We start from the raw sequence: 12,702 nt of genomic DNA, 5'->3' as shown, positions 1-12,702 counted from the left end.
AATATTGATTTTGAGAAACCTTAATCCTTTCTATGTCTGTATACATATGTTCATATATGTATGTGTTATTAACGTCATTAAGGTCAAAAACGTGTCTGTTATAAGTCTGATATAATTCCTCGTTTTAAGCAGTGCAGCTAGCTATTCTGTAAATAGTTTATGTCCACTGTTCCAAAGTCACTAGGTAAACATTATTAAGAAAAATTAATATAATTCTATTGTTTATTTGAATATTAATGGACTTAGGTTGTTAATATGGACCTCATTTAGTGGCCAGTTCTTTTATGCAGTAGAAGGGGGAAGGGTATTTTAGCCATCTTCTTGAATCACTTCATTAGAGTACATGAAAATCTGGTGCAACATCCAAGTAATAATATATCGATTGGCAAATATGACTTAAGGGAGGGGAGAGGTTGAGAAGTTGAAAAGATAAAATATTTGTAAAGGGGTGGGGGGGGGGGGGTAGGGTAGATCCTGTTACTTATGTATAAAGATATTCAGAGAGTAAGAGATGGGACAATGGGCAATTAATTCATTTTAAGAGTTTTCAAAGAAAGGCCATGAAATCCAGATTAATCCAGAAAATTTGGAGGAAATTGTAAAGGGATTGTTAATTAAATCTAGGAAACCATAAACTAAGAAAAAAAGCAATCATTTAAAAATTAGATTACCAGTATTACAGACTGACATAACCATTCTGTAATTATTTACTAGAAAAATCTCCCTGGAACTCTCCAGATGACAGGGAAAGGGAAAAGAGAGGTGGGGGCAAGGGATATGAACAGGGAAAAAAGGGGCAGACAGGCGTGTAGAGTAGTTGCTAGCTGGCTGGGCAAGAATATGACCCGCACGCCTTCCTGCCCCTTTTTATCCTGTTTATTTCCCTTGCCCCCACCTCCCTTTCTCGTCTGCTTTAAAAAAGGAGGTGGGGGAGAAGGGCGTGATATAGAGTAGAGGAGGTGGTTCGTGTATTTATATTTAAACTACTCACTTTCTGCTAAATTCAAAACTAACACAGCGAGTAGCGGCATTTCTTGCGCTAGTACCCAAACTCAGTCAGAAACTGCTAAATTCTTGCACATTCCCTTTAAGCCAGTACCCAAAGTCTGAGACTCCTAAAAATTGAATATTCGATCCATTGTCCCCTCCCTTACTCCCTGAAGGATATTAGGGTAAGGGGGGGGAAGTTTCGGTAAGGGGCTATTCTCGGTAATTTCGACCTACCTTCATTAAATGACCTTTTTCTCCATGTTCCTTTCAAATGACAGAAAAAAACATAAAATCAAATTTGTTCCTAATTAAATTTCCTACAAAAAAGTATAAAATGAATTTTTTGTGAGATGAATATTAAGGGTACTTATTGGGTCTCAAAGTCGGACGAAAAAATTTTTTTTCCAAAAATTTTTTAGTAGGTGTGTAAAGATCGACCTACACAAAAATTGGTAAGACCTAGAGCTGATCTGAAAAACTTTTTGAACTAGAAATTGCCCGCTTTTTCCAAATCCGTTGAGAGCTTTAAAATCGGGTTAATATTTTTTTCAAAAATGACCAAAGTTGGCGCCGGGGGAAAAATCGGTAATTTCAAATGAAATTAAAATTCAACTTTTAATGTCATGTTTTCATGTTTTCTTTTGTCAAATCTATTATTCCATATGGACTTTTTAAGAATTAGGCCTAAAAATGAATAGAACAGATAAAAAACAAAAAAAAAATTAATTTTATTTTTTGAATCAAAATTTTGCGAGGAAAAAATCAAAATTTCTGGTCCTTTGAAAAAAAATATTTTTGACATAGGAGGAATAGTCCGATCTTTATGAATTTTTTTGTGGTTAATCCCAATTACCTATACTAATTATGATTTTTTACGCTTGTTTGGTCGTTTGGCCTTTTTTCATCGATTTTTTTAAGGTTAAAATGTAGTCAAGATTTTTTGCAAAGATGACACTTTTGCTTCAAATTCAATTTTTGAGGTCAATTTTTAATCAATTTTCATGTTTTTGGGGCTAAATCTATAGTTCAATGTGAGCTTTTTTAGGATCAGGCCTAAAAAGTAATAAAATACGTTTTTTTCTTATATTAATTTTAAGTTTTTTTAAAAAAAAATTTCGAAAAAAAAAATCGAAAATTCGCGTCTTTCAAAAAAATTCATTTTTAACATAGAAGGAATAGTCCGATCATTATGAAACTTTTTGTGGATAATCCCTATAACCTATACTAATTATGATTATTTATGTTCGACTGGCCGTTTGGCCGTTTTTCATCGATTTTTTTAGGTTGAAAAAAATTACCGATATTTCCCCCGGTGGTGGGGAAATATCGGTAACTTTTTTGTGGTCAATTTCGGCCAACTTTTAAAAGTCCTAGGATAATGTCCTTTTAGGACCTGATAGTCCTTTCCGTAAGCTTTCTACTGGTCTTGGTTTCATTTGAAAATATTAATATTTACCCCATTTTTTTTCAAAAAAACCGAAAAAAAACCGAAATTTCCCCCCCCTTACCCTAATAACTTGTTATTGTTGCGCTACATATAAAATGATTATTCTTGTTGTACTACGCATGTCCAGCCTTAAAATTAAATTTAAGTGTTCGTGTTTTAAAAGAAGTACTTTTTAAAGCAGGTTTGGTCAGTTTAAAAAACAAAAATTAAACCATTATATAATCTGATCGTTAATGGTTTTTGCTTGGCTTTTAACAAAATTTACTTATTGTATTTTACAATATATTTATATCAATCTTTTAAATCATTGTTTTGTTTAACAAAACTTTTTCTTTGTATGTGTTTTTTTCTCTCGTTAATTTGATTTCGTAGATTTAGGCGTTGTTTCTCTTGCTTGGTTGATTATAGTTTTGATTAGCTTTTAATATCCTTCATTTATTCAAAATTAATTTCATGAAATTTTTTTCAAAAATGCACCACATTATAGAGTGACTTTACTTCTTGTTCCTAAAAATTATTCCCGTGCGTCATACACTTATCCTACGTAGAAGAGTACTTTTAAATACACACATGAAAATACGGCACTCTCATACAAATTCTCTTGTTAAGCAGTGATACTCACCACTCCCTCCCCCAATTTTTAAAATAAGGTGGGAGGGGGATTACTTTAGATTAGGTTTATTGGGTACTGGGTAAGGCATAGGAAAAAAGCTACCTTTACAATCTTGATTTCAATTTATTTAAAAATAAGGAATGGGGGGGTTTCAGTGCTCAACTGGAACTTTGTGGGAAAGAATAAGAAAAGAGGAAAAGAAGGCATGCTTTTCTTGCATGATTTTAAGGGTATATTTAGTATTTTTTCCATTACTTTCTTTTCCATCTGCGTGGCCTTTTCCTCCTGTTGCTAAGGATGGAAAGTTATTCCCTTTGCATATGTTCATGTTTTCTTGAAATAACATCAGTTTTAAAGCAAAAATAAGCTGTTCAAAATTTCATTATTGTTATCAATTATCATATTGTTACCCCTTTCGTGGCAACGCCTCTTCAGGGGCGTTTTTTCGTATTTTCACAATGGCTTTTGATATGTTAGGGTTAGGTTATTGCCTCGCAGGGTTAGAGCCCCCCGCAGGGGCTAGAAATAGGAGAAAATCTACTTTGAAAATACGAAGAAACGCCCCTTAAGAGTCGTTGCCACGAAAGGGCCTATACCAGAAAACTTTTATCAACATACTATAAAAAGTTTGTTAATAAATTAGTGCAGCAATAGAAACCAAAAAAATATTTCTATAATACTAGAAATTAGGGTTGGGCCGGATATCCGGCCATTTTCGATATCCGGCCGGTTACCGGATATTCGGCTGATTTTTACTGCCGGATATCTGGTTATCCGGCTGGATATCCGGTAATTTGCCGGATATCGAGCGTCGGCCAGATATCCGGCCGGATACCAGATATTGAAACTATCCGGATACCGGATATCCGGTATCCGGCCAAAAAAGTATCCGGCCCAACCCTAGTAGAAATAAGGGCAGATTAAAATATTGAAACTGTACAGATATACATGAAAGTTATTTGACCAACACCTTATTCTCAGGGAGGAGAGAACACTTTTTGAATTAACTTTCCCCAGAACATAGTCTACAAAAGACAAAAATTTACTCATAATACTTTGGGGTATTATAATTCATCATCCATTGATCTATCCCTGAATCCCTGTGTTATCCCTGATAAAAGAAAAACTATTTGACTCTATAGGGGAGAGTCTTAGGAATTTTAAGACAGGGTCAGAGTAGAGTAAATTAGTCTTAAATTTTTATTACATACGGGCGAAGGAAGTCTATTTTCTATGGGAGGGAAACATATTTAGCTGTTTTAAATTTTTGTTTCATATTTAAGACATTTTTTCTATGCCTGAACCCCTGCAGAGGACCCAACCCATTCGGTGTCTATACCTTGGGTACACTGATTTTAGTTTTGTTCTAAAGGAAAAAAAATATGAATCTGCTATAGGGTAGCTGCTCTCCACTTAATTAAATTGTTAGTACAAATTCATCTTTTATAAAATTTTAAGTAAGTGTTATAAAAATCTTAGAAGTATTAGGCATTAACGAAAGATCTTGTATTTTTTTGTTAAATTTTGGTAGATTTTTACAAAAACGATTTTGGTGCTTAAATTAATCTTTTTAACTAAAATCTTTTTTCTTATCTTTTATTCAATGTTTAGAACAGCTATACCTGTCTTTTCTGTATGAGTCAAGGCAAAATTATCTTTTTCTAATTTCTTGTTCAAGTGAAATGCCTTGAATCCGGTTCAATGCAGTTTTAGTGCATACCCCTTTACAATTTAAAAACAAGAATGATCTCATATATAGATAGAGAAACATTTTCACACAAAGTACCTTGTTAAGCACTGAAATCCACTTACTCCTATTTCTTAAATTAAATGAATATAATGTAGAGGAGTTGGTTCTTTTATTAATTTATAATGTTATGATATGTTTGGAATTGATTATACCTGACAGCCTCGCAGATGATTAGGGCACAGTTCGTGTTACGATACCCCCTGCTTTAGAATTTTAATTGATTTCTTAAATTGATATGGGGGGGGGGTAATAGGCAATTGAAATAGTTGATTATGAAGCTCGAAAAGCTGAAATGTAAACCTTTTTGTGGGTAGAATTGTATATTTTATCCTTTAGAGTTATTATATGTAAATGAACTTCTCATGACTTAAGTATTTATGGAGTAGTTATAGAGTTATTAGTACAACCCTTTAATTTGCAAAGGATTTGCTTTTATTGAATTAAAGTTTCACAAAAAAAAACTTTTTTACTTGCATATTAAAGTTAGTTTCAAGACCAAGGTCTTCACTTTTTATAACCTTGATTAAGAAAGACTAGAAAGTTTTTATCTTGGATAGGACAATTGAATATAATATTTTCTCCCTAATTCTGTCTTTAGTAGCTTATTAATATTTAGGTTAAGAGTAAAGAGAAAGAGATTTTAACTACTATTGCCCCCTCCTTTCTGCAATTTGAAAGACATTTTAATGCTTGATCTTAAATTAAATACATTTTCAGACCATTTTAAGAAAGTGTTTTTATCATTATGTCATTCACTTTAGTCAGGAATCTTAAGGATAAGAAAATGGACGATAAATTAATGCCCCAATGATGATAAACTATTTAACTCTTTCTGCTAATTAAGATTATTGAAAGAAAAATTAGGACACAATATGTTATGACCAACCAATTAAAATTCAATAAAAGTACCCAAAGTTGTTAATCCAACGAGTAAGATAATGTGGTTATTAGGGTTGGGCCGGTTACCGGATATTGAAACTATCCGAATAACGGATATCCGGCTGATTTTTACTGCGGATATCCGGTAATTTGCCGGATATCGAACGTTGGCTAGATATCCGGCCGGATACCGGATATTGAAATTATTCGGATACCGGATATCTGGTCAAAAAAGTATCCGGCCCAACCCTAGTGGTTATAAAACGTTAGGTACCAATGTAATTTTCTCTCCAATGTCCCCTTTCTCCTTTCCTGATTTTAATTTGAATCTGCTTTTTTTTACACAATCTAACTTGTTATCTAAATATTTTTATTCATAATTGTTACACAAGACAAAAAATAAATTAAAATGTTTCTCAATATCAAAGATTTCTTCCTTGTTGAAAATAGTGACATTAGGATACTATATTTTGAAAAAATACAGTAAGTTTTACACTTAAATAGTTTTGTTAATTGTTGTAATTATTCATTCTTTAAGACTATAGGAATGAAAATATTATTACGTGATAATATGATAAACAAGTTAATAATCATTTGTGTAGAACATGATCACAAATCACGTTATTCAATGATAAATCAATAATAACTTTAATTGTTATATGCACAACTTATATTACAATTGGCTTTTATAATTTACAAATATTAGGCCAAACTTTTATTTGTCGTTCTAACCTCTAAACCGATATGGTTCTCCTTGACGTTAAAGCTTCTCATAGGTCTAGGGAAGGTTTTTAGTTAACTATTTTGGGGGAGTAAACCACCACCCTCCCGTCCAAGAAAAATAAAACTTTAAAAAAAGTTCAAAATAATGGGTCGACTACTTCCCTCTTCCCTTGCCCTTAACTCGAAGTGCCTCTAGAGGCCTGTGGGAGCGTTGTCGAGAGTATACTAACTAAAAATATCAACATAAGCTTAGATCACCAAAAGCGGTCCTAGCTATTAAGGGAAGGGAAGGGGGGGGGGGGGTGGGCTTCAAGGGTTAGCAACAAGATTATAACAACAAACATTTGATTATTATACTAGTATTTTCTAGATTATTGCCATACAGTTAGGGAGTTGAATCCATTTTTATAGAAGCAGAAATATAATCTTTGATTATGGTTTGGACCCTCTAAAACTGTAATCTACCCTTCCACTTTCCCCTCTCTTGGTGAAGATATCTTCAACGCCGATACGATTTTTGAAATATAAGATTCCACTTTTGTCTCTCTTGTTGAAGATATCTTTACCAAGAGAGGCAAAAGTGGAATCTTAAATTTCAAAAATCGTATCGGCGTTGAAGATATCTTCACCAAGAGAGGGGAAAGTGGAATCTTACATTTCAAAAATCGTATCGGCGTTGAAAATATCTTCACCAAGAGAAGGGAAAGTAGAATCTTACATTTCAAAAATCGTATCGGCGTTGAAGATATCTTCACCAAGAGAGGGGGAAGTGGAAAGGTAGATTACAGTTTTAGAGAGTCCAAACCATAATCATAGATTATATTTCTGCTTCTATAAAAATGGATTCAACTCCCTAACTGTCATAGATGCTCCAAAATTTTTATTTTTCAAGTGTTAAATTGTAAATAAACAAATATTAAATACACTTGTATAAAATTAGATTGTTCACGCGAAACAGTTCAAAAATTAAAAAGTTAATTTAAAAAAAGATTTTAATATGTAAACCTTCAACGTTTTAGAAATCCTACAGAAATGTCTTCAGATATGTTCTTTTACCAATGTATGAAAGCTGTAGGAGTAACTTTTTATTGAATTGCAAGAACACCAATAAAATTTGTTAATCATTGCTGCCTTTCTTTGAATAAGTTGGCTCGTGTCGATTTACATAAAAATGAGTTTGAGTTGGGTAATCAATCAGGCAATCTTTGATTTAATGTAGATGTAATACCTAATATCTCTTCTTCTTTATTCTAAACTAGTGGCTTCGCCGCCCCCTGATAAATGAAATAATTGGGGGGGGGGGGGGGGGGTTCCAGGTGAGTTGGGGGTGCCTTACCCTCAATTTAAGATAGCGTAAAAACATCAGAGAACCATTTTCAATAATTCCTGAAGAATAGAGCCCAAGCGGTTCAGCGGTTAGCAAGATCTTAAGCTTCAGACCGGTAGATGGACGAATAGCTGTTAGCCATTTTAATTTGAACATATATTTTGAAAAAAATATATTGAAAAAAATATATTGAAAAGCCTCAAATTGTTGGAAGATTTCTTTTTTACATCAATTTTTTTTCAAAATAAATAAATCCATCAATATAAAAGGTAGACATAGCTATATTACACAACTATGCATTTCAGGGCGGACGGACGGACCTACTCTAGTAATAGAATAGCTGCGACATTAAAAAACAAATTTTATTTCAAGATTGTATCTTCTTACCCCATGTAGGGCTTCCACTCAGGGATCTAAAGGGATAAGACAGTGCCCAATATATTAATGTACATCCTCAATGATGATGCACAATATTACCCAAACTATATATGACAATTAGTGGTTATAACGTTAAGACACTCAACTAAATGAACCATCAAATCACTATGCAATAAATAGGTTGTTAAGCCAACGAATAAAAAAACTTTAGTATGAGAGTTTGAGGACTAGTGCAATAAACAGCACAATGGCCCCTTCCTCCCAGGCTTCTAACAAACCATTGAACATTCTAAAAACCAATCCACTTAGCAACAGCAGTTCATTTTCTTATAGTCTTCAATATGACGCAAATCTTATTTACTTTTTAAAAGTGGTTGTAATTGGAATAAAACCTCAATGTTTCAACAAATCTAGCTTATCAATTATTGATAATAAAGCATAAATAATGTTTTTTTTTCTTATCACAAACTAAAATTCAAGTTTTTATGTATTACATTTGTTAAGGGAAGGTAGGGCAAGAGAGAGAGAGAGAGAGGAGAGGGAGAGTGGGAATGGGAATGGGAATTGGAGATATAGATAAGAGAGAGGAGATATATAGGAAGGAACACGTTATAGGAAAGCGTCAAGTCTCAATAGTATAGTATACATAAACATTAGTGTTGACTGTTGTTGTAGAGCCAGGCGCTTACAACTTTCTAAACACACAGCAATAATATAAATAGTACATTTAAATCCGTCCAATTAGTGAGTCAAATTTTTACAACATCCCCAAAAGAAGGTGTGTTCTTGTAGTTTGGAAAAGTAAATTAATTTTTAGTGCGTTGAATATTGCCTTTTTAGTGATACACAATAAATATATATGTACATCATTTTAATTCATAATAAAATATGCTCTTATTTAAAAGTGATCTTAAAATTTAAGATTGATGTTGTTTATCTTTTAAGGGCTTGGCAACAAGTTTTTTGTTTGTTTAATACCTATGTCTATTAATTATATTGTTTTTGTCATTACTGATAAGTGTGTTACATAAAATTTAAGCATTGAATATTAAGCCTTTAATGGTTATAAATGGGCCAATTTAAATCAAATATCAAAAAGGCAAAAAAGTATTCTTTATTTTTACAATTCATCATGTTTTGACTACCATATTGTCATGTTTTAGTTTTTTGTCAATATTGGTCTTTAGCTATTGATTTTTAGTTCAATGTTTATTTAAAACTTAATTTCATTTTCAATCAACTGTAGAGAAGACTTGCTGTGAAAGGGTTTGTGAACTTGGAAGGGGCCAACTTTTACATTTGAAGGGATATTTTACCGGCCGGTAACCACCAATACATGTACAAGAGTATATAACATTCTAGACTATTACGCAGTTATCCCACTCTCTCAATATTTCCTATATCATCTGTATGTCTGACTGTCTGACAATAGACACGTTCAAATTCATCATAGCACATGAATTTTTACATGTAGATTAAAAATGACATTCTTTAGGAACAAATATTTGAGTAAAAGTTTTGAAGAATGCATGACAATTTGGCAGTAAATAGAATTTGGCACAAACGCGTGTTTTGTAGAATGCCTTGGCGTTATATAATTATTCGGAGACCATTAATGTTATGGTCCTCCCCTTTTCTTTTAGAACCATTTCTTCCCCATACCTCTCATCGGAGAATATAAGGGTTGCTACTGGAGTATTCTTTTAATAAAGTTAATGTTATATACATTTCTTTAAATAAAAGGTTTTTTAAATCCTTGAAGGATCTTATTAAAAATCTACCAAAAAAGAAATCTACTTATTTTGGAAGATTTTTTTCCAAAAATGAAGAAACATATTATTGGCGGAGGTTTTGGTTGGAGGGAAGAGAGAGAGAGAGAGTTGAGAGGGTAGCTGTAGAAATGGTTTATAAACGTGATATCTGACACACAGTCTATGTAAATATAGAATATAGATAGTGCAGTATGTCAGATATGCCGGTGGATTTTGGTTTCAAATATTTTTCAAGTGAAAGTGTCTACCTATTTTTAGTATAAAATCAAAAATGTATAGAAATTTTTTAGCACTTTTTTTAAAGAACTGACAGTCCTTTTAACTTTTTCAAGGTCATTTTAGGGGCCCCATTAAACGTGTTATAAAATAATATAGGCATAATAAGCAGTACTAATAATAGTGACAGCATATTTCAAGAATTTTACCATATATTTTATTTCAATATAAAAAAACTTTAACTGTAATTTGATACATAACAGTAAAATAATTTTAAGTAAATAACCCTATTTCTAATTTAATTAATTTCTAAATCTTTTGTAAACTGGATAATGTACAAAGGGAAAGATGCGTAGAAATTTTACTTTAAATTCATGTATTACTTGTACATTTTTAGTAGCGATGCTACTCTATAGTTTACTTTGTCTATCCATTGGTCCGTCCTTAACGCTATGGGGAAAATGTGACTTTCTTGCCTGCTATTCAAGATAACCAGCTGAAATTTTCGGTGATGATTAGCTTTACCATTGAGCATTCAGTGCATATATGAGTTAATTGGTCCGTCTGTCTGTTAGTCATGCTTAAAAAGACTTTATTCTCTTTCTGAACATCTGCTCAACAACTCATTTTGCTTCGCTACACATGGATGTTGTCATCCTTGTTAGAATTATACATATTGTGCATTAACTCTTAACAGCACACAGTTTCTGGCATAGTAACACATTTTTGTAGATCCCTTTTCAGGGGTAATAGGATCATAAAATGTATAATTTATTATTTTCATGCTTTTTACCAATAATATAAAAAAAAACTGATATGATGTAGGCAGGGTGCCGGAGCCGTATAATTTTGATGCGGCTCCGGCTCCGGCTCCGCGGAGCCGTATTTGGAAATACGGCTCCCGGCTCCGGCTCCGGCTCCAGCTCCGGCTCCGGCTCCTACCTTAAAATTAATATATCAATTTTTTTTCATTATTGAATTTGATAAAATAAAATAAATAATATAAAATATTTTGCTTTTATTTGATTAAAGCTATATAAAAGTAGAAGGATGTGTGTCTATTTGTTAAGTAACAATAGTTTTTCAGTTTATTATATGGAAATAGACCGTTGCCAAATTATAATATTACTTTAAAAAATCATTTTTAGCTAGTCCGGAGCCGGAGCCGTTTTTAACGAAAAATACGGCTCCGGATCCGGCTCCGGCTCCACCAAAAATGTTGCTGCTCCCGGCTCCGGCTCCGGCTCCGGCTCCGGCTCCAGAACACTGGATGTAGGTATATTTTACATAAATGAAAAATAGCGAGTTGGGCCATTATAAAAAAAGCCTTATTGGAAAAAAAAGATGTGTTTTTGATGAGGTTGTCAATTGAGATTGAGTCATTCTCTCTCTTTAAAACTACCAATTTATAATGACATCTACCCATCCCTTTATCCATATTCTGGAGTAGATAGAACAGAAAATCTATAAATAGTTTGGAGATTCGAAGTGGGGGAGATTGGAAGGGTTGCAGTAATTGCATTTTAGTTCTTGGAAAAAGGGGCCATTGATGTAGAATATACGTAAATATTATTACAGGGGAAAATTTTTCTTCAGTTAAGCTTGCTAACATGAAACTCAGTTATTGGGTTAAAGTGGAAAATCTTTATTTTAGCCAGCTGTGTGTTAATAAAGAACATGAAAATCTAGTGCAAGATCCAAGTAATAATATATCCATTCTTATTGATTAATTTACAACCCTTAAAATTTACAAGTCATTACTAACAGAATTTACTTAGGGGACATTGTTTATTACTCTAGTCCCCAAAGTTTTATAATAACATAATAACAACTTTGGGGACTTTAGTTTGGTTCAATAAGTTGAGTGTCCAAACGTTTTAACCACTTATTGTAATTTACAGAAGGGGTAATTTTGTGTATCATCCTTTGAATAGTATATCAATTTACTTATTGTCTTATCATTTTAGATCCGTGGGTTTGTGTTGCTAATACAATACGATTACATGTAACTACAAATCATGAAACCATTTTATAGCTTCATCATTATATAGTTACATAAGTTTTCATTTGTCTGTCCATATACAAGTTGATTAATCAAAATTAAATTTTTAAATATTTTCAGGTATAGCAATGGCTGAAGATGTGGCATACGCTCTTCTGGACGCTACCAGAAGGTAAATAGATTCATATTTTTTAAGGTTTGGATAGCCAGATATTCAATGTACATATTGATATTTATGCAAGGTACTTAGGTATACATTTAATTATTAGATAGTTATTGTAATATTCTTTCTATTTTGTGATTTGACAATTTTAAATGTAATTTGATAAAGGCCAAACTTGTTTACTATTATGGATAATTTTAACTACCTAGGTAGCTTTTTTTTAAATTAAACTATTTTGATATATTACTATTTTCTTTTTTTTTGCCAGGAAAATAGCGTCGTTATTAAGTAGGTTTACGATCAAAGTATAAGATGGTGGTTTTAAGGTAACCGGTTAAATTTTATTTTAATTAGAATATATTATTATTTATTCATATAATCAGACTTAAGATTTTGATTGATTTTGAAGAGCAGCTATTCTATGTATGAGGTGTTATTTTTT

General features: G+C 32.4%; 1 protein-coding gene across 14 annotated transcripts in view; it reads left to right on the top strand.

Moving 5' to 3' along the window:
• The window catches only part of LOC145328233 (uncharacterized), a 53,984-nt gene that overhangs the window by 17,291 nt on the left and 23,991 nt on the right, over nt 1–12,702 (top strand). For 11 of the 14 annotated variants that reach the window (XR_013882399.1, XR_013882398.1, XR_013882400.1 and 8 more), the window contains exon 3: nt 12,218–12,269. Coding sequence is in view for 9 of the 14 variants with exons in the window: in XM_080171848.1 (XP_080027974.1) it covers nt 12,226–12,269 (44 nt within the window). In the remaining 5 variants the exon portion in view is untranslated. Of the gene's footprint in view, nt 1–8,731; nt 8,886–12,217; nt 12,270–12,702 lie in introns of those variants that run through there. The other 3 variants (XR_013882401.1, XM_080171850.1, XM_080171844.1) reach the window with 2 other exon arrangements.

This window comes from Acartia tonsa, chromosome 9, assembly GCF_053477335.1.
Source record: "Acartia tonsa isolate MP-2025a chromosome 9, ASM5347733v1, whole genome shotgun sequence".
In the NCBI taxonomy this organism is placed as follows: Eukaryota; Metazoa; Arthropoda; class Copepoda; order Calanoida; family Acartiidae; genus Acartia; species Acartia tonsa.
This window is presented reverse-complemented; position numbering and strand designations above follow the sequence as displayed.